The 24,297-nt window shown below is 40.2% G+C and overlaps 2 protein-coding genes and 4 non-coding genes across 14 annotated transcripts in view; 1 reads left to right on the forward strand and 5 right to left on the reverse strand.

The window, feature by feature from the left end:
- Window positions 1–13,936, forward strand: part of LOC149020823 (ARM repeat superfamily protein) — a 59,885-nt gene extending 45,949 nt beyond the window's left edge. The window contains exons 28-36 of one of the 2 annotated variants that reach the window (XM_089149032.1): window positions 6,247–6,400; window positions 6,582–6,692; window positions 6,949–7,116; window positions 10,481–10,607; window positions 11,894–12,052; window positions 12,149–12,261; window positions 12,339–12,398; window positions 12,828–13,051; window positions 13,137–13,934. In XM_089149032.1, the coding sequence (XP_089005158.1) occupies window positions 6,247–6,400; window positions 6,582–6,692; window positions 6,949–7,116; window positions 10,481–10,607; window positions 11,894–12,052; window positions 12,149–12,261; window positions 12,339–12,398; window positions 12,828–13,031 (1,096 nt within the window). In that variant the 3' untranslated portion in view covers window positions 13,032–13,051; window positions 13,137–13,934. Of the gene's footprint in view, window positions 1–6,246; window positions 6,401–6,581; window positions 6,693–6,948; window positions 7,117–10,480; window positions 10,608–11,893; window positions 12,053–12,148; window positions 12,262–12,338; window positions 12,399–12,827; window positions 13,052–13,136 lie in introns of both variants that reach the window. The other variant, XM_089149033.1, reaches the window with a different exon arrangement.
- Window positions 13,937–15,333: 1,397 nt separating this feature from the next.
- On the reverse strand, window positions 15,334–24,057 carry LOC149020824 (protein BUD31 homolog 2-like). Of its 8 annotated transcripts, none has more exons than XM_089149039.1 (6): window positions 23,987–24,042; window positions 18,899–19,010; window positions 18,472–18,542; window positions 17,632–17,733; window positions 17,342–17,529; window positions 15,334–16,255 (listed from the first exon to the last, which is right to left on the reverse strand). In XM_089149039.1, exons 4-6 carry the CDS (start codon window positions 17,723–17,725, stop codon window positions 16,100–16,102), a joined length of 438 nt encoding a protein of 145 aa, XP_089005165.1. In that variant the 5' UTR covers window positions 17,726–17,733; window positions 18,472–18,542; window positions 18,899–19,010; window positions 23,987–24,042; the 3' UTR covers window positions 15,334–16,099. The 8 variants fall into 8 exon arrangements, with proteins under 8 accessions (XP_089005165.1, XP_089005160.1, XP_089005162.1 ...); XM_089149034.1 differs by having other exon boundaries at window positions 18,472–18,561; XM_089149036.1 differs by lacking the exon at window positions 23,987–24,042 and adding an exon at window positions 20,131–20,640 and having other exon boundaries at window positions 18,472–18,561.
- Window positions 19,817–19,886, reverse strand: LOC149020825 (small nucleolar RNA Z105). The gene has a single exon (XR_016172552.1). It is a non-coding gene; the product is annotated as a small nucleolar RNA Z105 (small nucleolar RNA).
- On the reverse strand, window positions 19,949–20,048 carry LOC149020826 (small nucleolar RNA Z161/Z228). The gene has a single exon (XR_016172680.1). It is a non-coding gene; the product is annotated as a small nucleolar RNA Z161/Z228 (small nucleolar RNA).
- Window positions 20,438–20,528, reverse strand: LOC149020827 (small nucleolar RNA Z162). Its single transcript, XR_016172675.1, has one exon. It is a non-coding gene; the product is annotated as a small nucleolar RNA Z162 (small nucleolar RNA).
- LOC149020828 (small nucleolar RNA Z161/Z228) lies at window positions 20,793–20,891 on the reverse strand. The gene has a single exon (XR_016172681.1). It is a non-coding gene; the product is annotated as a small nucleolar RNA Z161/Z228 (small nucleolar RNA).
- Window positions 24,058–24,297: the final 240 nt, after the last annotated feature.

Here is a 24,297-nt window from a genome sequence, read left to right on the forward strand (position 1 = left end):
TTTCCCAATTTAGAAACTAGGATTCACGCAATCTATGTTAATATGGAAACAATTGTCCTTACCTTAAATAGATTCGAAGATATTCCGGACTGACAAGAGAATGAATCCAAAGTTAGCAAACAAACCCTAAACAAGCATTAAATAATCATTAGGAAGCAGTCCTAAAAGAATAGACATCAAACGGATCGAAATGGAAGAAGAAATCCCTTGCTATCATGCTAGGAAGACTGGCTGGGTCAATTGATCCAGACAACCCAAGCAGTCGACCCAGTGAACAGTACGCATCTAAAAACTGATTTTTTATCCGAAACCTATTCTACAAGATTCGAAACACTACGAAACTCAGAGGGAATCTCTAAAACAATAATCTAAGACTAACTAGCATAGATTAGACATCAAACAACGATAAAAACCAATACTTACTAATTTAGAATCATACTTTCTAATTTGATAAAAATCATAGTTTTCAATGAAAACAAGCTATGAACTCAAAGGAAGAACTGGAGATGATGAGATCTCATTCTAGTAGATTAACCCAGTAAATCATGGATATGAATAATCATGAAGATGCATCTATAATGCTAGAGAAATCATAACAAGAGTATGATCATAGTTTCATGAAGAAAACATAAGAATCATGGTTAAGATTAAATATGAAGATCATAGCATAAAAGAATGAATGGAGATCGTAGAAGAGATGTTTGCAAGGATGCAACATCTTCTTCATAATCTCAGTACAAAGAATGGATCATAGTAAGAGTAGATCAATACCATACAAGAGCGATTACTAACCTTTGATTGAAGAACAAGAGAGGAAACTTGAGAATTGCAGGAGTTGATCTTCCACACTAATGGAGGCTTTGAGAGGAGTTCCCTTCGTTCTCTAGGCGTTTTGGAAGCAAGAGAAACTAAAAATACGAAGTCCTATATAAATATAGCAACATAAACCCTATTAGATGATCTTAAACAGATTCTGTCTCTGTGGGTTGATTGGCTGGGTCGATTGGCCCAATCGACCCAGGCTGTCAGCAAAGCCTGAAATAGGGAAATGAAGGTCTAACTCTTATCAAAATCAAATGAGCTTCTCACAACATAAACTATAACTCACCTAGCATGGAGGAATGCCTTCAAATCATGTCCAACCAAGCTCTAAGGTTATCAACCAAACTTCTCTTCATCAAGGTGTAGTCTCTTTTCTAATCCCACAAGGTCTTCGAGTATGGGGCATCATCGTCAATCTCCATGGATTCGGAGTCGAACACCATGTCTTCTACTGATATGGCCCATAGTTGACTTCCACTTCTACTTCGGGTCTTTGGACCTACAAACAATAGAGTTTTCGGGTTAAGGTTAGGGCCGAGTTTCACAATTATGGCAAAGGGGTGTGAGTTACTTAACAAGGTGGAATAACTCAAGAAGAAAACAACTTTGAATAATTAATAAACATATATCTCGGTTTCCTCTCCTGGCTCTCCTCTTCTCTCTTTCCTTTCTCTCTCCTCCCCTTTTTGCTTCTTCCTTCGTTTTCTCGCCTCTTCGGTGGCTCTTCCCTCCTTGTACTCTACCTGATGTATTATGACTCTTGACTCTCTAAATCTAATTCTAATAACCTTAACGTGAATGACTCTTCATGCTTCAAATTTGCTAGTTGCTTTGAATCACTTGGACTCTGAACGCAGACTCTCTTCACTCTTCAATACTGTCAATCGTTTCCTTGGGGTGTTTCCTTGTCGAATATGACTCTTGATATCGGGGGCTTATCAATCTCCCCTCCGTTTCCCTTGTCCTCGGGTGTCGGTGGCGTTTTCGCTGATTCCGTATTTTCACGGCGCTCCTTTCCATTGATCCCTCCCCCTTGGTCTGTTGGGCTTCGTGTGGCTGCTCCTTTCCCGTTCGCCCTTTGTCTGCCCTGCTCGCTTCCGTGCGTGCCCGGTGGATCCGTGTCATCGTCTGATGGCTGGTCCGCTCTGTGTCTGTCTGGCTGGTTTCTCTTGGGCGTTTGGCGTTTCGCTGGTTGTGCTTGCTTCTCCCCCCTTGATTGCCTTCCCTCGCTTTGATCCGTTGCCTCCTTCTTGGGCCCCCTTTTTTTAGTCCTCCCCCTTGCCTTGGAGCCTCCCTCTCCCTTTGTCGCTCCTCCCCGGGGGGTCTCGTCCTCCCCGTCTTTTTGTGGCTGTGCGTCGTTTGCCTATTCGCCCACGGTCCTTTCCTCCTTCGTTGGCGGCGCCTCGTAGGTTTTCGGCTCTTTCCCCTCTGTTTGACCTCCGTTTGAGGATGGTGGCCCTGACTTGGGTTGGTCCCCTTTTGCTCCTCCTTCTGGCCGTCTCTCGGCTGTTCGGGGCTCCGTCCTCCTTTCAGATGCCTCCTTGGGGTGGTGTGCTTGCGCTCTTTCCTCCTCCGCCGTATCTCCCTCTTAGTCCTGGGTCCCCCTTCCTGCTTGTCTTCCCTGCGATCGGTTGGTGTGGTTGGAGTCCGGTTTCTGGCTTGTTTTCTCCGCTCCACTGCCCTTCGGCCCTTCTTCCTACCCGTCCCTCTTCCTTGTCCTCCCCTGCCCCCGTGGGGTTGTCTCGTTTTGGGATTAATGTGCCCATCGGGGTGCTCCGTTCTTTGTGGTGCCCTTTTGGCTGGTGTTGGTGTCCTGGGTCCCTTCGGCTTCTCTTCTCGGTCCGGCTGTCCCTTTCTGTCCCTCCTTTCCGTTCTGTTGTCTCGTGCCTTTCTCCTGCGCCTTCCGGGCTCCTTTGTTTTGCTCGGCGTCTTCTCTCTCCGTTTAGCCCCTTTTGTTGATCGTGCCTCTTGTTCCGTTTTCGACTTTTCGATCCGTTCGTCTTTGTGTCTCCCTCGTTGCCCTTTTTGTGGCGTCTTTGCCTTGTTCTTTCTCTGCCTTGTTTGTGGCGGGCGCCTTGGCTCCGGCTGGGTGGCCCTCTTGCATCCCCCCGCCCCCCGGCTCGCTCTCCCTCTTTCGTGATCGGCGTCCCTCGGCGTTGTCTGGCTGTCTTGGGGCTTCCGTCTTGCCTCGTTCCCCCGTGCTCTTTCTTCTAGTTTGTGGTGGGCGGCATTTTACCATAATTTCGACATCTGCGGTATCCCGTTATCCTCCCTCGGGCTTTGATTGGCGTTGGGGCCCTCCCCTGCCTTAATCTTCCGTGGGTCCCGTGCTCCTCTTTGTATGATTGTCCTAATCTCCGTGTGCCCCCCTGCTTTTTTCGGTTGCTACAAGGTGGTCTGGTGAGAAGTATAAAGGTGGTTCGCAAATGGGCCACATGTTCCTCCATGGTCTTGCTATACACCAAAATATCGTCAAAGAACACCAAAATAAATTTTCGCAAGTGTTCTCGAAATACCTCATGCATTAGTGATTGAAATGTGGCTGGAGCATTCGAGAGCCCAAACGGCATCACCGGGAACTCGTAATGCCCATTATGTGTACGAAAGCCGTCTTTTCTTCATCACCTTCCGTCATTCTAATTTGGTGGTATCCTCGCTTTCAAATCAAGCTTGGTAAATACCGTGGCTCCGCCTAGCTCATCCAACAGTTCGCAATTGCGGGAATGGGAAACTTGTCGAACCGTGAGTTTATTCGGGGCACGATAGTCCACGCAGAACGCCATCCGCCATCCTTCTTTCGAACCAACGATCTGACTGGAGTAAGGACTCACACTAGGTCGTACCAATCCTGCTCGTTAACATTTCCTGTACCAATCTTTCGACCTCGTTCTTTTGAGAATGTGGGTAACGATAGGGTCGAATATTAGGTGGGTTACTCCTCTCGGCTAACCGTATCCGGTGGTCTTGCTTCCTTCTTGGCGGCGATTCGGTTGGTTCAGCAAATAATTGAGCAAAGTCGGTTAATAAATGTGACACCGCTTGTACTCTCTTGTACCTCTATATCGTCTCCGACGGGATGCGAGGTTGTAGCCGTATCCATCACCACCGCTTGAACCGACCGTAGCACACTCTTCATGTTGTTTCTAATCGCAGCAAGGTTGGATCCCCATTTAGTTTCACGGGTCGTCCCCGCCACTCAAAGCTCATGGTTCTCAGCGCCAATTCTGCGTACTTCCCCTAGTGTCCGCAGCCATTCTACGCCCAAGATTATATCAATGCTACCCAAATTGAAAGGGTAAAAATTTTGCACAAAGACCTCGCCGCCTAGCTGAATCGGAATCTGTCGACAAATCCCCGTACCTTTGCTAATCGTCCCATCGCCCAAAGCAACCTGAAATTTTGTTTTCTGGATTTCCAATCCCAACGGCTCCACCAACTCTTGAGCGACAAAATTGTGCGTTGCTCCACAATCGATCGATGATGACTTCATAGCCATTTATTTGTCCCGTTAGTTTCGGTGTGTGTGGTGAATCGATCCCCACCAAAGAGGTATGCGAGAGTTCCGTCTCAAGCACCGGCTCCATATCGTCATCATTGATCACTCCTTCCGCTGCTGCAACTTCGGACTATCATCGTCGTGGAGTACACAACCTTAGTTGCTTCGAGGGCATCGATGGCCTTTGGAGTATGGGCCGTCACACCTGAAACATATCCCTTTGTCCATTTTATCTTTGATTTCTTCCTGGGATAACCAACGTGAGCGTCCTGAGCTCCCCGTCGCAGCTGTAGTTGCAGGTCGAGATTGTGAAGAGGAAGACGCGGGTTCACTTATTTGGTTTGGCCGACCGAACCGTTAAAGCTTTGGTTCATTCCGGTTCCCTGAACCGTATTGGTTCCTTTACTATTGGTGTTGGGTGGGCTGAAGTTAATAACACGTGAGGTTAGATTTTGGGCTGATTGAGTGGGCTGGGCCAAAAGAGGTTTCTTATTTTTCCCCACTCCATTTTTGTCCTCCACGGCTTGGGCCGGGTCCATTATTTGGCCCAAATTGGTGAGCCCAAATAATCGAACTTCAGCCCTTACTTCTTCATTTAAACCAGCAAAACACCCCCTTCAACCATTCTCCATCTACCGCTCCGGCTGCGCGCTAATTTCTCAAACCCTTCTCATATGCTGCAAACGTTCCACTTTGCTTGTGATTAATCAATGCTTCTTGGGGAGTCTTCAGCTGTGCTGAGTTAAATCGATAGATCATTGATTCTTTCAAGTTTCTCCATGATGACAATGGCTGCTGCAGTTCTCGGAGCGTATCCATCCTAGTGCTGCACCTTCAAAACAAAGGGTTGCGCTTCCGGTTTCTCTTCATCGCTGAGTTTGTACGGATCAGTACCTTTCAGCTCGTGCGATCCATCCCATCGGATCTTCCCCGTAAAAATTGGCATCTCAAGATGTCTAGGAAGGAAGTCTCTCGGTTTCTCGGTTCGATCGTCGCTTGCTGTCGAACTCCATCGGTTCTAGTCACCTCCGGCATTAAGGTATGCATCTCTGCTGATTTTCCTTGCGATAACATGAACCTTAATTCATCTCTAAACTCGTCATTGGCCTTTTCTCCTTTCTCTATGTTTTGTGCTGGAGTCCCACTTGACCTTGAATCTCTTTCACGATACTTTCCAATTCCTCTACCCTCTCGCTCCATTCGACTCTTGACCATTCCCCTAGAATCGATGGCTCGATGCCAATTTGTTAGGTACCCGAATGGGTTACTTAACAAGGTGGAATAACTCAAGAAGAAAAACGAGACTTTGAATAAAAGTTGAATAAGAAACAATATAATCTACCAGCGTGGTGATTCCTATGGCTCCCAAGAGCAATGGCTCTCACATAAACTTCTCTCATATCCTTTCTACTCATCCTCCCCCTATTTATAGCAATTACATTCCTATCGATTAATTAACAAAATCAGCCTACTTCGGTAGACTCTTCAAAGAAACCTCTGTATGTAACTCTAACCTAGATGTATTATGACTCTTGACTCTCTAAATCTAATTCTAATAACCTTAACGCAGAAGGACTCTTCATGCTTCAAATTTGCTAGTCGCCTGAATGCACTAGGACTCTGCTGAAAACGACAGGACTCTCTTCACTCTTCAAACTGTCAATCGTTTCCTTGGGAGTGCTTTCCTTGTCGAATATAGACTCTTGATAAAGGGGGGGGTTCCCCCCCCCCCCTTTTTTTTGGGTTTTGGGGGGTCTTTTGGTGGGGGGGGGTTTTCCAGGTTTCGGTTTTTTTTCTGTAATCAGCATGTATATCTATGTTGGATAGTGCAATAAAAAATGTTCCTGATTTACCATTAAATTAGCAGATCCTGCTTGTGCAATTAAAATTATCTTTATAAATCAATTGTGATGCTAAATCTTATACAGATTTGAAGATGACAAGGATGTGAGTGGCCTCTTTGAGGATTGGTGGGATGAAAACACAAGCAGTGAAAGAGTCACCCTTCAATTATATCTCACTGAAATTGTCCCTCTTCTTTGTGATGGTGTTGGTTCATCATCGTGGGCAAGTAAGAAAAAGGTCAGTAGGCTTGTTATTTCCCAGAATTTTTTTTTTTTTTTTTTTTTTTTGGGGGGTGCACTGGGGTTTGTTTCTTATAAAGCTAAGAAACTGGATATGATATGGTCTGTTTTTGTGTGTTTAAACTGGAGTGGTGTATCATTCAGTTATTTTCTTATGATTTTGATTATGATTCTTGCAGTCAGCCAAGGCAATCAGAAAGCTGAGTGAAGTTTTGGGTGACTCTCTTTCCGCTCACTACCATGGCTTGCTAAAATCTCTTCTTAAAGAGGCATCTGGTCGTTTATGGGAGGTTCAAACATTCTACTTATGATCTATGATAAAAAGATATGAAAGAATTGTTTTAAAAAGAAGTAATTACTGTGCAAGTTGATTTTCCATTATCATTGCAATTATGTAATGGTGTTCAGTTACCAATCAAATATATAGTCAATTAATACATTTTCTTTTTTGGGTATGCTACAGTCCAGTTCATCATATAATAATGACTTTAAATTTTGTGTGTTATTTTCTTAACTTCTTTCTTAATAATTCTAGTTTATTGACAGGGAAAGGACACTATTTTATATGCAATAGCTGCTCTTTGTACGTCATGCCACAAGGCTATTGCTGTTGAAGATCCAACGAGTCCGAGTTCGATTGTAAGCGTAATGTTATCAGCATGTACCAAAAAGATCAAAGCATACAGTGAAGCTGGTTTTTCCTGTCTGAAACAGGTAACTAATGTCAGATTTCTTGCTAATTTTCTGATTGACTGAAGTAAATTATTTTCTCTAAGAGTTTTAGAGGAATCTTGCTCTTAAGGTTGTTTGGTTTATTATCAACCTCCTGAAGTGCATCCTCTGGTTCTAGTGGTGGGAGTTGGGTTTTGGCATGTAAACTTTAACAGGCAGCGCTGATCCTCTTTTTAGGCTCATAAGTGATATCTTTGTAGATGGTAAGGATCTACTTCTCTTCCTAGTTGCTTATAGTTAAGAAATTTGCCAACAATTACAATATCTTTATTATTTCCCACTTTTAAAAATCACTTACGTAAAACACAAGCAAGATAAGAGAAAGGTTGAAGCATGGTAATAAGCCTTGATCTCGAGGCTTGTCTCTGTTAGCCGGAAAAATGAAATCTCATTTGAGATATTGAAAAAAATTGGGGGGCCCAAGTAGATTGAAGGGTCAGGTTGGGATGAAATTTGGTTTTTAGCCTATTTTAGGCCTTCTAAACAGACTAGTGGTCTTATATTTGTGAGAAAACAAGCCTATGTATGAGTTTCAATTCAACCCTAAGTTTGAAACCAAAATATGCTGAAGGAATTTGCAAGATTGTGGAAGAATAGGGAGCAAGGAGCAACTATTTTTGTCATTTCCCTATATTCTCATTGTGCATTGTTGAAATGGTTGTAATGAATGAAATGCGGTTTATAGCCTAATGCATTTGTTACCCTGGAAAATCGAAAGCTATCATAAATTTTGTTGAGTTACACTCAAAATCCCGAGCACTGCAAAAGCATATACACCACAAAACTATTGACAATGACATATTCCATCATGGCACCTTCCATTCTCACAATTTTAGGATTGCTTAGTGTCATTGTGATTAAAGTTTTTTACATGGCACCCACCATTGTTGGGGTGAAACTAGTGAGTAGTGACCACCCACTAGTTACAAGTTACCCATATTTAAGATTTTCTGTTAAGTGATGGGTAAAATGACCTAAATGCTCTTACTCTCATTTAACTGATTTAAAATTTGAAATGTAAATTACCCAAATGCCTTTTGGACAGTAAAATGACATTATTGCCCCCAATTTAACTTGCTAAATGACCTAAATGTCCTTACCCCCATTTAACTAATTTGAAACACAAATTACCAAAATGTCCTTCGGACAATAAAATTACAATATTGCCCCCAACCTTAACACAAATTACTGAAATACCCACCCATACCCAACCCTTAGGTGGGTGAGTGGATTCTCCCTTCACCCATCTTCTATGTACACCTTGTCAGAAACAGCCTACCTTTGCCGGAAACCCCCAAACCCTAACCGGAAATCCTCTCTCTCCCCTCTTCCTTTTCGTGCACTACATAGCACTGAATCATATTCAGAGTGAAGAAGAAGAAGCTTCGCCTGTGTTCTAATACTTTCTCCCCTAAAATTGCATCTCTGGGCTTCAAAAGGCGAAGATTTTTCTGGTTAGGCACTGGAATCAGAAGAAAGGCCTCGTTTTGGAAAATGTTCAAAGCAAAAACTGGGAAGAATGAGTAGTTTTCACTGTTCACTCTTGGGTTCTCTCTGAGATTAGTCTTTATCAGCCGCAGCACCACCATTTTTCCACTGGTTAAAGGTTGCTCCTCGCTTCTCCAAATAAAGACGAACAAATTCCTTTTTTTCTTCCCTCCATAAATTTTTTTTCTGATCTCTTGTTGATGAATACCAACAGTTACTATGAGCATGGTGAATCATGAATTCTCATTTTTGCTCTTTAAATGTATCTTTTCTGCATATTTGTTAATTTGAGGAGGGAAAGAGGAATAAGAACCTGGGTATGGTTGGGTTTATCAAATTCCGCATCATTTTATCTTTGGTACCTCGGTTGAGGTTGCTCCAACGGTGGATGAGTCAGAATCGGAACCTAGTAATGGTCTTTGTTCTTCATGCGGCCATGACAGAGATGGAATAGGTAGCTCCTTTGCTTCCTCCTTTTCTTCCTCTGAGCCTTGTAGTCTTCTCCTTCTCCGGCGGATTCTTCATCATTGAAAACTTGGAGAAAGACATAGAAGCAGTGACCGCAGTGACTATCTCGATTGAGGTGCCTAACATAGTTGTCACGGCGACGAGGCGATGCAAGGCGGTTTAGGCTAATTGAGGCGATGAGTCGACGAGGCGCCCTCCGAGGCGCTTTTGAGGCGGTTAGAGGCGTTTTAAGTGAAATTTTTAGTGTACATCTCATTCACTCTAAATCTATCATATCTTATATAATAAAAAAACTAATATCAGACTACCTCAAGTCATCCAACATACTACAAACCACACATAATAGGTCCTAAATAAGAAGTCGCAAGAAAAAAGGAAGAGAAGAAGTTGCTTGTCACTGACCACTGCTTGCCAGAGTGTCGCTGCGGGAATGGAAGAGAAGAAGAGAGGAAGAGAGAAAGAGATTAGGGATTAGAGTGAGAGTGAGAGTGTGAGACTTGAGTCAAGAACTTAATCTCTTTCAATTTTATTTGTTTTTATTTTTATTTTAACATTTGATCACATGTAGCGTCATTATACATATATGCATATAGATTCAAACAATAGATACTTTACAATCAGAATCTAATAAGTATTTCAATATATGCCTTCAATTAGGCATCTTTCTCGTGATTTAAAAAAGAAAGAAAAAAAAGCAGACGCCTTATTGCCTAAAAATAAGGCGACGCCAATTTGAGGCACTCCAAAGGAGCCCAGACACCGAGGCGACGATTAAGCAACGCCTAGGCGACGCCTTGACAACTATGGTGCCTAAAAGGAATGAGCATTTCAGAGGATTTGTGGACAAGAAAGAACTCTGTTTGGGTTTGGCTGGAAGCCTAGCCAGCCATTGAAATCTCCCGGAGGACAGCAGCTGTAGAAATCACCTGGAAGCCGAATTTTGTCTTTTGAAAAGGATATTGAGCCGTCTGCAAGTCTTCTTAGGGTATTTAGGTCATTTAATTCATTAAATTGGGGGCAATGTTGTAATTTCACTGTCCAAAGGGTATTTTGGTAATTGGCATTTCACATTTAAAATGAGTTAAATGAAGGTAAGGGCATTTAGGTCATTTTACCCATCACATAACTGAAAATCTTAATTGTGGGTAATATTAACATGTAATTTGGAGCATAATAGGGGTGGTCACTAGTTTCACCTCAATAATAGTGGGTGCCGTGTAAAAAACTCCTGTGATTATAAAGCACCTCTCTACTGTCTTCAGTTTTTTCATTTTGTTTTATATTGATACAGAAATATGTATTCTACCTGTATGAGCAACCATATTGTTTCTTTTGAAGATTTTAGACATTCTACTTGATATTTGATGTGATTTCTGTAAATATTGCTCAGGTTGTACAAGCATTTGGTAATCCAGAGCTTTTCACTCTGGTATTTCCTTTATTATTTGAGCTGTGCAATCAAAGCATCTTCACAAAGCCTGAGCAAGCAACTTTGTCAAATAATGCAAGTATCGCAGGTTGTATAACTAAATTGTTTCGTACTTTCTATGTTATAAACAGAAATTTATTTTGTGGCATGGCTACTGTTACTTCTATTTTTCACGTTTCTGCTTTAAAAATGTGCCAGCTTGAATCTGGAGTCCTGGGTATTTTTCATGTTTCTTCTTTAAAAATGTGCAGCTTGAATCTGGAGCCCCCCAACCCAGGGTGTTTCACAGCTTCTTTGTGGCTGAATAAATTAGGGTTGTCTTTCTGAGACTATTAAAATACTTGACGTTAACCCAGTTTGTTGTCTTGATTCTTTCAAATATTTTCATGCCTTAGCTCCTCACATCGATCAGTTTTTATTTCATGGATAGCAAATGTAAAAGCCAAGAGGGGCCCCACTCTAAATTTCATTCGGATTGACAGAAATTACATCAAGGAAAACCACTGAACCAATTTAGATAAGATATTCCATGAAGTGCATGAACCTTACGAGTTCTCTTCTAAAACTTGAGCCTTCAGATAATGGGAGGCCATCTATGGCAGTGTTGATATGGGTACATTTTCCACTTTCTGTTAGTGTGTGAATTCACTGAATTTTCCTCCAGAACTGCGGTTAGCTTATAATGTACTTGACTTAGTTGACTACTTTGGCTACTTGTACTAGATGCAATGCTGCAAACTAACTTCTCATCTTGAGGAGTTATGTTGATGTTTTTCTTCTTCTGAGTTGTTCTTTTGGACGGACTGGGACCAGTGACTACCTGAAAAGTTGTTAGCCCAAATAAAGGCTGTGATCTGGTAGGCTGTCACAGATCTAACATCAGCTTTCAAGTGGATGTCATGACTCATGATATGTAGTTTCAAGCAGAAAAAACTTGTCAATGTTTTGATTAGCAGCATCTTTGTAATTTTCTGTGGCTTCTGACATTACTTCTTACACATGGTCATTCTGGGGTTGAATGACCAAGGTTATGTGGCTTACCATGGGTAGTAGTTGTGATATTTAAACAGTTGGGCACTATCAGCCAATCTCATGTCCTCGTGTTGCAAGTTTCAACCCAAGAATTCTATGATATATTTGATTATTTTCTATTTTATACTATTTGTGTAGATTCCATTAATTTTCTTACCATGTCTCTGCTTTCCTACATTTCATTTAGCTCTGAAATGACCCAAACACCTTAAGGTGTTGTACATGCTTGCAAACCCCCCCCCCCCCCCCCCCCCACCCTCAAAATAAAAAAATTTCTATACATGCTTGGTACTAAGAATTACATGCTGTTCTAATAGTCTCTGATCTTTTGTTTGAGTTCAGAAGAGGGAAAAGAAGAAGATATATCTCCTTCACAGGATAAGGTTCTGGACTGTATAGCATCTTGTATAAGTGTAGCACATTTAAATGACATCCTTGAACAGAAGGAGAACTTGATGCATGTGTTTTTATCTGCACTTGCACCTGGTTTGCCATGGACAGGTACTCTCTCTCATGGTTGTTCTTGGTTCTATTGCTCTCTCTCTCTGATTACTGTTCCTTGGCTTTTTATTACTGCCATAAAACTGTTGTGAGCAGCCAAAGTTTCGATCTTTTCATCAATTAAAGAGCTCAGTTCAAAGTTCCATCACATTGCTGATGACTTTCAGGACAAATCTTTACATGCCAGTGCAGCTTCTTTCATTCATGGGGTAATGTAAAATTTTCAATTTCCAGTCTGTTATTTCTGCAACCTGTTATGTCTCATTTCTTGCTTGCCTCTGTTCAGATGTTCCATTCTGTGTCACCCAAAGTAGTTGAGTGCATAAGTACGGTAAAGATTGCCCAGGTACAACTTGATTTTCTTTTCATTCTTTTTGTACCCTTCTATTCAAGAAAATAATCTCACTCCAAGTAAGGAATTTCCAAGATACTTAAATTTGCAACATATTGTGTTAGGCATATTATTATCTTATACTTAGAATAAATCATGAGATTTGTATGGGATTTATATTGCATAAAGCCTTCCACTTGAAACCCCTCCCCCAAAAAAACAGAAGGTTTTGTTTTCCCCACTTTAGCGCGGGGGGGGGGGGGGGATCGTGGGGAGATCAGTCCATTACACATGTCAGATATCAACATTTGATTTCACCCCTCCGCCGCCTTGGGTCACCTAGCCACCTTGGCAACTATGTGATATCTATCTATTTGTTGACCATCTTTCATTAGCATCTCTTTTGTTGTTTTTTCAAGTCCTTGTTTCACGTTTGAGATGCAGTTTCACATTGCTGCTTCCGAATGCCTTCTAGAATTGACCGAGCTGTACAAAGATTTTCCTCCGGTGCAGTGGACAGAAGTAGGATTTAAAAGTGAGCTCAATTATCTGTGTGAGGTAGAAAAGAATGAATTGGCTAAGTCATCACTAAGAAAATGTATCAACATGATTGAAAATCTTGCGCAAAGAAGTGCCCCATCGGTCTGACTTTATAGCAGAGAAAGAAGGTAATATCTATCTGTTCGTCGACTGTCCTTGGTTAGCATTTTTTTGTAATTTCATTCAAGTCCTTATTTCTTGCTTGAGATGCAGGTTCAAATTGTGGATTCAGAATACCTTCTGGAATCGATCGAGCTCTCCAGTGCAGTTGGAAAGAAAAAGGATTTAGAAGCGAGCTCATTTATCCACGTGAGGTGGACAAGAATGAGTTGGCTTGGCTAAGTTATAATCAAGGAGATATATCCACGTTGCTGAAAATCTTAAGGAACTGGTGCATGGTTTGATTTATTACCTAGCAGAGAAGAAGTAATCTTCACTGAGGTTCAATTATTTAAAAGTACCATGATAGGTTAAATAATCGAAGTTTCATCTCCCCCCCCCCCCAACACTACCACCCCTTCCTTCTGGTTTTTCTTTCTTCCTCCCCTGTATCAGAAACTTAGCGACTAGGTTTATTATTTATTTTTATTTTTTTCCTGGTAAACAGTTGGTGACGATCTCAAGTGTATACAATTTTGTGTTTCTCAATTATATACAGAATCAAGGTTATCCCCACACAGAAATGGGGAAGATAAGATTAAGCAGAAAGGAGTATTTTGATCCTTCTTCCTGGTGATTTTATTGCTGTTCTTGTACTGGTGAAAGAGACGATGGATGGATTAGTTAGTTATTAAGAAGTCTCGTAGCACGAGGGGGAAAAAAAAAGATAAATAAAACACAAACTGGGAAATCATCTGCTTGGACGAATCCTGCATATAAAAGAAGTTCCACCGCCATAGCTCTACTTAATCCATTAGAAACCTTAATTTCCTGTAGGAATAAGGTCACTGAGACTAGAAAATTGAAAAACATTGTTTTAACATGACCAGGTCCTATTCCATAAAACTAAAGACGATTAAAGCATCATATCTTTGTAATCTCTCGCAAGTTTAATCTTAGGGAGGTTTCTAATTCAAGATTCAATATCCCCAAATAGGGGTAAATTTGGCCTTGATGGCTTAAATCTTCCCTGAGCTAGTCCAGATCTTCCATCCATCGGGTGGTATCCATCGGGTAGAGGTATGTGCGGTTTATTAAAAATAATAATAATAAAATAAAGAGAGAAGTATGATGTTTGATGTTGATGTTGCATAGAGATATCAGCTCAATTGGTAACCTCGATCTGCCATATCCTGCTTTTCAAAGAAATGGGCATCTTGATAGTTGCCGAAATTGCTTCAGTCCTGCGAAATTTCAGACCGTTGGATCAAAATTCCGGTTGAGATTTCAATCCGATGGCTCAAGTTCTTTAGTACATTTAATACTCAGGATTGAAGCAAAGTCTGATACTTGCAGGTTCCACAATACTTCAAACGAGGATCCAAATCGAAGGAATCATAACAAGCTTGTGTGAATTCACCATAGCGAATAATTTCTTTCCGGAGGATAGGATACATGGGATCTAAGAGTCCTTCTTAGTCATTACAACCTTGGATTTCCTTCACTACCTCTCTGAGTGGTGGTCTTTCTTGATCTTCAGAGATTAGATTCTCTTCTGCAGTTGAAGTTGGGGTTAACCTTGAAACACATTTGCTTCTTGGAAGATTGAAGATGGTTTGGTGAAATGGGTTTGTGATAAATGATTGCTCTTGAGGTTCTGCTCAGATTCCATCTGGGAATACAACTTTGAAAAGCACTTGGTTGCATGTATTTTGGATGGTTACAGTAGAAGAAGAAGGAAGAAGCCATAAGAATTGTTGCCTTGCCTCGACAACTGAAGATTTATAAGCCCTATACAAACACAGATCACACACTTTCACACAGGCAAAGTGTGATATATTATGCCATACACTATACACAGAGAGACCCAGAGGACCAGAGGGAGACAGATAACTGTAACTTGCTAATGAAAGGGGTTGAGCTGTGGTTTTAGGGGTGGAGATTATGTTGGAGGGAGTATCTTACAAGATGCATGAGAAGGCTTTTGTATGCGCAAAACATTAATTTTCTACAAGAAAATCCTTTACCGGTTAGACGTCTGTGTTTTCCTCATATCTCTCCACCACATATTAGAAGGGATCCACTTTTAAACTCTTACAAGATGAACCAGAGATGAAACTCCCTAGGGGCTCCCTCCTAGTATGTGGTGGAAAAATGTGAGGGGAGAACAAAGATTCAACCCGAAATTAGACGCCTAGCCTCACCAAAAGAAGAATAGCAAGACCAAACTAATTTTAGTTTGATAAAATGCCAAGCCTAACCCTTAAAACATTTACTTTTAAAATGTTTGGATTCATGAATTAAAAGTTACTAGGAAGGTTGACATACAACTTTTTGTAACAAATGATGATGGGCCAACATAAGAACGGGGGTGGGGAATTTTCACAAAACAAAGAGCTTTGGTCTCCTGCATTATTAGCCAATGTAACTACCATAGAGTTTTCCTTTTCTTAAGGGTGTGAAGGAACCTAACTTCAGCCAACAAAGGAAGAAGATCCTGGATGTCCAGAACGATAAACTTGATTTTCCAAGTCAAGTTCTTCCACTTAGAATTGTATGTAAATCACATTTGTGAGAGCTTTCCACAATCATCTGGGGATGTTGAGCTGGAAACCCAAATAAGAGAGCCTGTCTCACTGCAAGAGCTTCATCTACTAGAATAGGTTGAGAGATGCAACCCTCTGCACAGCAAAATTCCATTCGACCTTGAGAGTCTCTTCCAATGCCTCCAAAACCTGCAGACTAATCAGAAAAGAGAGAACCATCCACACTAATTTTAAATCAAGATTCTTCCGGTGCTCCATTTGATTAGAGGAACATCAGTGGTGTTTATCTGATGACTTAGCTTGGTTTCATCTTCTTCCACGCATTTTGACAAAAATATGACTCATTTGTGTGCATGAGCCGACTCATGCTGACTCAGGAACAATGTTGGATCAATACATGTAAAATTACATCTCGGGGGATCCAGGGTGAACCCAATGTTTTCATATAGTTAAGAAGGAATCAACCTATCCGGTCACACAATCAGATTGACCTCTCGACTGTCTGATGATACTTGAACAAACAGAGGTGAATCAATCTCCACTTGCACAACCCCCACAACCACAGTGAACACATTCTATGACTTTCTCCTCCCTCAAATGTTTAGGAACTCTGCACACGCAAGTGGTGTTGAAGTTGTGATCCCGCGGCTGTATGCATCGTAGGCAGCAAAGGCGTTCGTATCCTGACTGCAATTGGAGAGAGAATGAAAACATTAGTTGATGAAAATGTGAAATGCAAAATCAGATTTGTAGAGCAACAGAATACAAAAACCTGAAAGTCATATATACTCAAGTAACACTAAGAATTGACACACCACAGATGTTACCCAACAGTGCCTTCTTTGTTCTTTAAATGTTGGCTTAGTTGGATGCCTTTTTTCACAGTAAACGTGGACATGTAATTTGCTGAACTTCCCAGAGGAAGACCAAAAAATTTCTCATATCATTCTTTCAGCTTTCATAAAGCTTCATAAAACATTGTTAGTTCCAGCCCAGCTGATGGCATTTTCCTCAAACATGTAACCAGTGAAAGTGGGGGTGCATGCAAGGCACCAAAATCTTGTGCAGCCAGTCCCTACTTTCATCAGCAGTCTTAACATTCAAAGTCTCAACTCTCAAGTTAAGATTTCGGCTTAGGTCTTTGAGGTCAGTGGTTAAGTTTCCTTACCTGTGTGATGTAGCTATAAAATTGTCTTGCCATAACCATTTCAGTCTCCAACTGAAACTAAATCTGGAGATGGTTTTCTCCTTCCATCCAAAACCATTTTTCCCACCTCTCATTTTTTTTAAAGAAAAGAAAGGGTAAAAAAAAAAAAAAAAAAGAAACAACCCCAAAATCAGGCAAGACAGAGTTAAACTCAAGCACATGTGCTAAAATGAGCTTGAGCCCGCATTTCCAAGTCAACAAAAATGCATGAAAACTTAAGTTCTGTTTTTTGTCCAAGAACTAATCATGTTCCTGTGCAATTTAAGCCATGACCATGAAACCCTACTGCAACTACCATTTTCCAGTCCTTTTCCTGTTCACCTGATTGCATATCACCTTCTTAACCATCCTCAATAAATTCCATTTCTCCTCACAGGTCATTCTCATTCTAAACATCAGATTCAAATTAGTTTTTGTACACCTCTATAACACATGGAAGTTGAGTGCTATCATTTTCCCACTTCTTGGGTTGGACTGGAGTTGCTGCCTAGTGAAATGTCTTGCACCTCACCTTCCAACCCCAAAAAATAAATAAATAAATATAAGAAAAAGATGAGAGAACATACCTTCTTCCACTTTGCAATTAGATTGCGGTCAGCATAGCCTTGATCCAAACAGAACTCATAGAGCTCCTTAGATATTTCATTCCTGCGATAGTAAAGATCATAGATGTAGCGACTCTTCTGGTGTGCAATTTTGAAAATTGGCCACAATGCTTCACATTTTCTCTTACCATCGTGTGGATCATTTTCAGCTGTCACCCAAACAATTACAGGATCACAACTACAGTAGTAGCAAGTACTTGGAGGTTCATAAACTAAAGTAATTATTTCTAAAAAATGTAAGAGACACAAACCTTCTCTCATTTTACCCTCGAGCTCACGAAGAGTAGGGTCAATCAACTCCCATCCATTTGGGTATTTCAAACGGCTCGTCTTCACCTTCGGCATTGTTTTACCTGCACTTTAAGGACTCAGCCATATGGTATTACAAGGAAGATATAACCAAGCAACTCGCATTGAATCAAACCTTAATAATTTACTGAAGGATACGATATACAGAAATATGGTCTGTGGAGTAGAAACAACAGGGGGGGGGGAACTTTATCAACTCATTTGAATCATGTTTAACTCTCATGGAAGAGACACAATGTGTCAACTTCAAAGTGGAAAGGACTGTTTGATATGTCCAATAACCGTTTGGGCTACAAAATCAACAAGAATTAAGACAGCCAACAGTACTCATGGACCAAGCTACATTGGGGTCAGGAGAGGCCATGAACCCCAACCCCCAAACCCTCCCCCACACCCCATTTTTTTGAAATTTCTTCCATTCTCTTCCCAAAATTTTGCAATTTCCCCTGCCACCTTTCCATGTGTGAAAAATATTGGTACTTGGGCCCTTGATTAAAGAAAAATTTCAACAATAAAGATAATGGGTAGAAAATTTATTGTGTTCTGTGTGAAATATCAGTATTTGCCTATTTGGCCCCTCCCCATGTTAAATCCTGGCTCTGCGCTCATCTCATGGTGGCAAGGTGCTTTGAAGCATGGGGATGAGGGAGAAGCAGTTTCAAGCAATGATAAATCATTCATAAATCAAGGCAGCATGCTATTTGATCAGGGGAGAAGCAGGGTTTAGAGACAGTAAATTACATATATAGAGAAGGGCAGAAGAAGACAAAAGAAAAACGTACCAAATAAGTGGTATGGTGCTGGAGGTTGTGTTCTAAGTTAGAAGCGACGCTTGATTAAAGTAGGGTATCACCTGAATAGTAAGTGGACCACTGCAAATTATATTAGCACTTACACTGTTAATAGATGTTGAAGAGAAGGCAGGAAACACTCACCTGCAGAATTGCAGAGAGAAAAACCCTAAATAAATACAAAACATACCGCAATCATGAGAACAGTTAGATAAATCTATTCACAAGTGGACTACAATAGTAAACAGGGGAGAAACATAACTGGAAATCGCTATCAAACTGAATGGTGTCGGATTTACAAATTAATATTCTTCGATTGAGTCAATTGACAATGACTGTTAATTATTTGGTGAAAACAATAAGAACAATATGAATATAAAAGAATCAAAAGGGGAAAACCAATTACTATTTCACTTACCTTGACGGTTGCGTATCACAATGGCACCATCAGGAGATGCTGAGACGAAGAAGATGAAGAAGACATGAACGTCACAAGACTCACAACAAGCTGACTTTGATGGGTTGGGTCACTAGAGAGAGCAAAGATGAAGAACAGGTTAGCATTAAAGGTTCGTCTGGAAAAGAAGAGGAAAAAGATGCTGATTACGGTTAGGTGAAAGCTGAAGAGAGAAAATGAAGAACAACAATCCTTATTGGTGAAGTTCATCTGAGATTTGGACAAGAACATAGAAGTTCATCTGAGACTTAGGCCGCTAGGGTTAAAGTTGGTCTGAGATTTCAGAAGGGTTAAAAGGCAATCGGCGATTCGATTTACCTGAATCGAATGATCAAATTTTTGTTTTCTTCACTTAGGTTTTAAAGTTTCCATATTTTGACAAAATTGCTCTTTTAAGTAAAAGTATTTTTAGTGTATTACATTTACATGTGTTTAGTTCAAATTTTAAATGGACCATTATAGAAAAAGCATGGAGATGCGGGGTATCAATCCCCTGTACCTCTCACATGATAAGGGAGAGCTCTACCATCTGAGCTACATCCCCAGATTTTCGGCTAAAGAGTGACTGTAATTTTTTGGGGCTTCGATTTGATAAGGACAAAGTTAGTTACCTAAAAAACAGAGAAAAGCTAAATATATTTCTCAGGATAATAAAGAAACTGGCACTCAGAATGAAAAGGACTAATTTTTTTAACAAATTCATTTCGTCTCATGCTACGAGTTAAATTTCTCCTCATTGTAACAATTTCATGGGCTAAGCATTCAAAATCCAAAGTGGATAAAAAAAAAAAGAAACAGAATGAAGAGATAAAACTTAAAAACAGAAAGACAGAAAAAGATCACAATAACATTATCAAAATAAATATGATAAGTGAGTATTCAGAATGAGTAGGAGGATTTTTATCCATTCATGAATCTATCGGTAGATTTAAAATCATCATCATTATACTCACTCACTTAAAATTATCAAAACTAAAAGTTAATAAAATAAAAATGCAGGCAAAGAGAAAAATCCATCAGGGAAAAATTGGATTTATGCATCAATATTGACACAATAGTGTCTCAGATGACTGTCGTGAGATTAAATCCAGTAGATCTCATCACCTGGTTTTTCATTAACAATAGCAAATAAATAACCAACAAGAAAGAACTAAAGAGAAAAAATACAGATTGAACCCAACAGATCTCCTCACCTTAGAACTGCCACTTGCAGTCTCAGAAAAAATACATATTGAACCCAATAAATCTCATCACCTTAGAACCGCCGCTTGCAGCCTCACTTCGAGCAAGGAGAAGCAACTGGAGCGAACGCTAATGAAACTAGGGCTTCTGTGGGATTTTGCTTGGGCTCCGAGCAGTGAAAGGCCCAGATTCACCAAATGGTCCAGATTTAAATCTGGACGGTTTAATTAACCCACATGCAAATTGTTCAAACTTAAGTGAGTTGAACATTGACCCCAAAAAAAAAAAACTAATATTTTTCTCAGGATAATAAAGAAACTGGCACTCAAAATGAAAAGGACTATTTTTTAACAATTTCATAGGCATTTTGTCTCATGCTACAAGTTAAATTTCTCCTCATTGTGCCAACTTCATAGACTAAGCATTCAAAATCCAAAGTGGATGAGAAAAGAAACAGAGAACGGAGAGATAAAACTTAAAAACAGAAAGACAGAAAAAGATCACAATAACATTATCAAAATAAATAGGATAAGTGAGTATTCAGAATGAGTAGGAGCATTTTAATCCATTCATGAATCCATCAGTAGCTATAAAATCATCAATCATTATAGTCACTCGCTTAAAATTATCAAAACTAAAAAATAATAAAATAAAAATGCAGGCAATGACAAAAATCCATCAGGGAAAAATTGGATTATACATCAATATTGACACAATAGTGTCTCAGATGACCATCGTGAGATTAAATCCAATAGATCTCATCACCTGGTTTTTCATTAACAATAGCAAATAAATAACCTAAACGAGAAAGAACTAAAGAGAAAAAATACAGATTGAACCCAATAGATCTCCTCACCTTAGAACCGCCGCTTGCAATCTCACTTCGAGCGAGGAGAAGCAACTAGAGCGAACGCTAATGAAATTTAGGGCTTCTAAGGGATTTTGCTTGGGAGCAGTGCAATGAATGTGCTGCTCTGAGCAGTGAACAGCCCAAATTCACCAAATGGTCCAAATTTAAATCTAGACCGTTTAATCAACCCACATGCAAATTGTTCAACCTTAAGTGAGTTTGAATATTGACCCCAAAAAAAGTAAGTTTGAACAATTAAACAGTCTAGATCTTAATCTAGGCCGTTCATTGCTCCCAAGCAAAATCCACTTCTGTGGGGGATGAAGCTTTAAAGAGATATGCAAGTGGTATAAGGGGGTGTGAAATAACCATTGCACCGTTGGTAGGGCTGATATTGGATCAGGCATTTTGTAAGTGACAGGCATAACCTTACAGATCTCTTTAAATTATAAATTATACCATTTTTGCTCATCGATCCTCTGGGTCAAAAGACTTGGAGAGAGGGTTAAGGTTGGGCATGGACCCGGTTTCTAAACACGCTGATTAAGCCGGGCTGAAATTTCTAGGCTTTTGTGATATGTCAAAGATGAGCTTGGATCCTTTACCTACATAGTAAGGAAATTTTTCAATCCACATCACATGGTTGCATGCTTAACATGTGTCATATCTAAAACAATATCCTCTTTTTAAGAAAAGAGAGAGATATTTGGATTCACATTCAAAGGAAGTTTGCATGGTTGAGTGTGCAAACAAGTCCCTGACTCTACGGGATCTAGTACTTTCTTTGCTCAAATAAATGTTGCGGTTAAGTTTCACCACCAAATGGAGTGCTAGGTGTAATGGTTGGTTTTCTAATGACTGCAAACCATCAAAGATCAGTTCAGCTGGCAATTACTAACGCCTTAGGGTTCGATCCTCCATGGTCTCCAACCCCAATTCTTGGTGAGCTAATATAAAGCACCTTTTTGAACCAACCTTTCAGTAGCCTAAAATATAATGGGGGTGAAACTCTGGGTTCCCCACTATAGTGGCGTAAATTACATGTCACCCACTTGCTAAATTACAAGTTACCCATAGTTGGGTTCTGAACCAGGATTCTATTAAGTTGAGAAATGACCATAATGCCCTTATGAAGTAAAATGATATAATTACCCCCACTTAATACCCTCACATGCCCAACCCTTAGGTGGGTCTCCCTTCACCCATCTTATGCCTACCCCTTGCCGGAAACCACCCACCACCTCCCCTGCCAACCACCACACCCCCCACCGCCCCCACCTTTCTCCCTCCCCTTGTTGGAAATCACCTGACCTTGCCACTCTTAAATGAACCTGAAACTGATCCTGATTCTGCTGTTCTAGAGCAAAAATCCATGCAGGTTTCTAGGGCTGTTCGGGCAAAATCTGGCAAAATTCAATAGATTCCAGCACCAACTTGGAATAACCTGAAAGTGCTGAACCTATGTTCTTTCTCAAAATTGAGACTCTTAAAACTGTGAAATGCTAGGTTCCATCAGATATTTGATTAGACATCTTATCACACCAGAAAATGAAAAGGCAAGGATGAGAAGAGACAATGAAGAATAAAGCAAATGCACACAATTGCAGGAGTTCAGTTTGAACATTTAATCTGCAGTTTATATGTTGAACATTAGATCAAAGCAGAACCTTCTTCTTCTTCTTCTTTTTTTTTTTTTTTTTGGGGGGGGGAGAGGGGGAGATTGAAAAGTTTAAGAAGCCAAGACCGGATGGCGTTTGTGGTTTCCAATAACAGTTGGCATTTGTGGGTTCCAATAAAGGCTTGGCAAAGCTGCTTATAACCATCCCTGTAATGATCCAGATAGAAACAGAGCTGATGAATGGCTTCACGTTTCTCTTCTTCAGCAATGGATATGGTCATTCCATGCTTCTCCATGTCATCATCATATCTACAGTAATCCCATAACGTAGGTTTTGGGTTCAATGTAATGATCAAGAAAAACAATATTCCAGATCAAAGACCCACTTCCTTTCCCTCATGAATTACAGATTGCAAGACCCGCAATAGGAGACCCCATTCCTATCCTTCATAAACTCTTGTAAGAAGACATTCAATGCTAACAAGAAACTTAGAAAAGGAAAAGTTGTATCGTTGGCATCAAACTTCAACAACTCAACCCCATCATATGGCTGCATAATTGTCAAGACATCAAGCATCATATATGAATGCAATAGTTGGCTCCTTGGTAATCTAAGCGTACACCTTGTTGGTGTCTTTGTCTCTAAGCTCTCTCCAAGCCTCAGCTTTCCTAGATGCCATGAAAAAAACTGTAGGTGTATTCTTTCCCTCCTTCAATACGTACAAGGTACAACCAATAATCCCAAATTTAATGTATATATATATATATATATTGAAGTGAACATTTTGCAGATAAACTTAAGGTGATACAATTACTGCCAAAATGAGCTCTTAGATTAATTCTAGGTCAAACAGAGGGTACCATATCACTAACCAGAGCTCATGAAAGCGTGAGAAAAGCAATTAAACAAGAAAAGATTAGACGATAATTGACATAATTCCCTACAAAGCCCAGTTTCACTGCTAACCTAATAGATCTTCTGAATGGTGTACGAACAATAATGAAGAAACTTTAGTTGAGGCAACGAGAAGCTACTCCACGAACAAAAAAAAAAAAAAACAACAAAGAAAACAAAGAAAAACAAATAGCAGCAAGTAAAGAGGAAAAAATATACAAACATCATAAGAACGCTGATATCAACTGGACAACTAGAATGCGGTAACCGAATCCCATCCCAAAAGAAAATTCAGAACACCGTAATCGAAGCTTACAGATGCAACCAACAAAAAGCTATTGGGAAACAAATCAAAAACCTATTCTGCATTGATCAAATTAGAATAGAAAAAAAAAAAAAACTGGAAATTTCAAACGATAGGAGTTCAGTAACTGAAATCAAATATGATAAAAGAGAACTGCAAAGAACAAACAGAACACGAGGATTGAGAAGTCATTGAAGTACCATTCTCTAAGACTCTTGAGAAGCCCACAGTCGAAGCAGATTTCTCCCGACTTGAAAAACCATAAACGTGATGCCTGTGAAACAACTATATATACAGAGCCGTTTGCCCCCATAAACCTAGTTTATTCCTATTTTGCCCCTTTTCGGTTACATAAACCGGTTTGGGTGAACCGATAAATAGTCTAAATCTATGTTTACCTCTAATTCCCTTTTGTGGTCGAAATTGTCCTGTGTGAAAGAAAAAAAAAATAATTACGTCCCACCAATTAGTCATTACCTTAAAAGAAAAGAAAAAAGAAAAAAAAAAAAAA

This window comes from Hakea prostrata, chromosome 3, assembly GCF_041222555.1.
Source record: "Hakea prostrata isolate BN-2017 chromosome 3, UWA_Hpros_2, whole genome shotgun sequence".
Classification (NCBI taxonomy): domain Eukaryota; kingdom Viridiplantae; phylum Streptophyta; class Magnoliopsida; order Proteales; family Proteaceae; genus Hakea; species Hakea prostrata.

Bases quoted from the DNA above. Each gene is read 5' to 3' on its own strand.
- LOC149020824 (XM_089149039.1), bottom strand. From the start codon at position 17,725: ATGCCGAAGGTGAAGACGAGCCGTTTGAAATACCCAAATGGATGGGAG. The intron at 17,530-17,631 runs GTTTGTGTCTCT...TTTGGGTGACAG, and splicing joins CGAGGGTAAAATGAGAGAAG to CTGAAAATGATCCACACGAT. The intron at 16,256-17,341 runs GTATGTTCTCTC...CTCCAATTGCAG, and splicing joins TAATTGCAAAGTGGAAGAAG to TCAGGATACGAACGCCTTTG.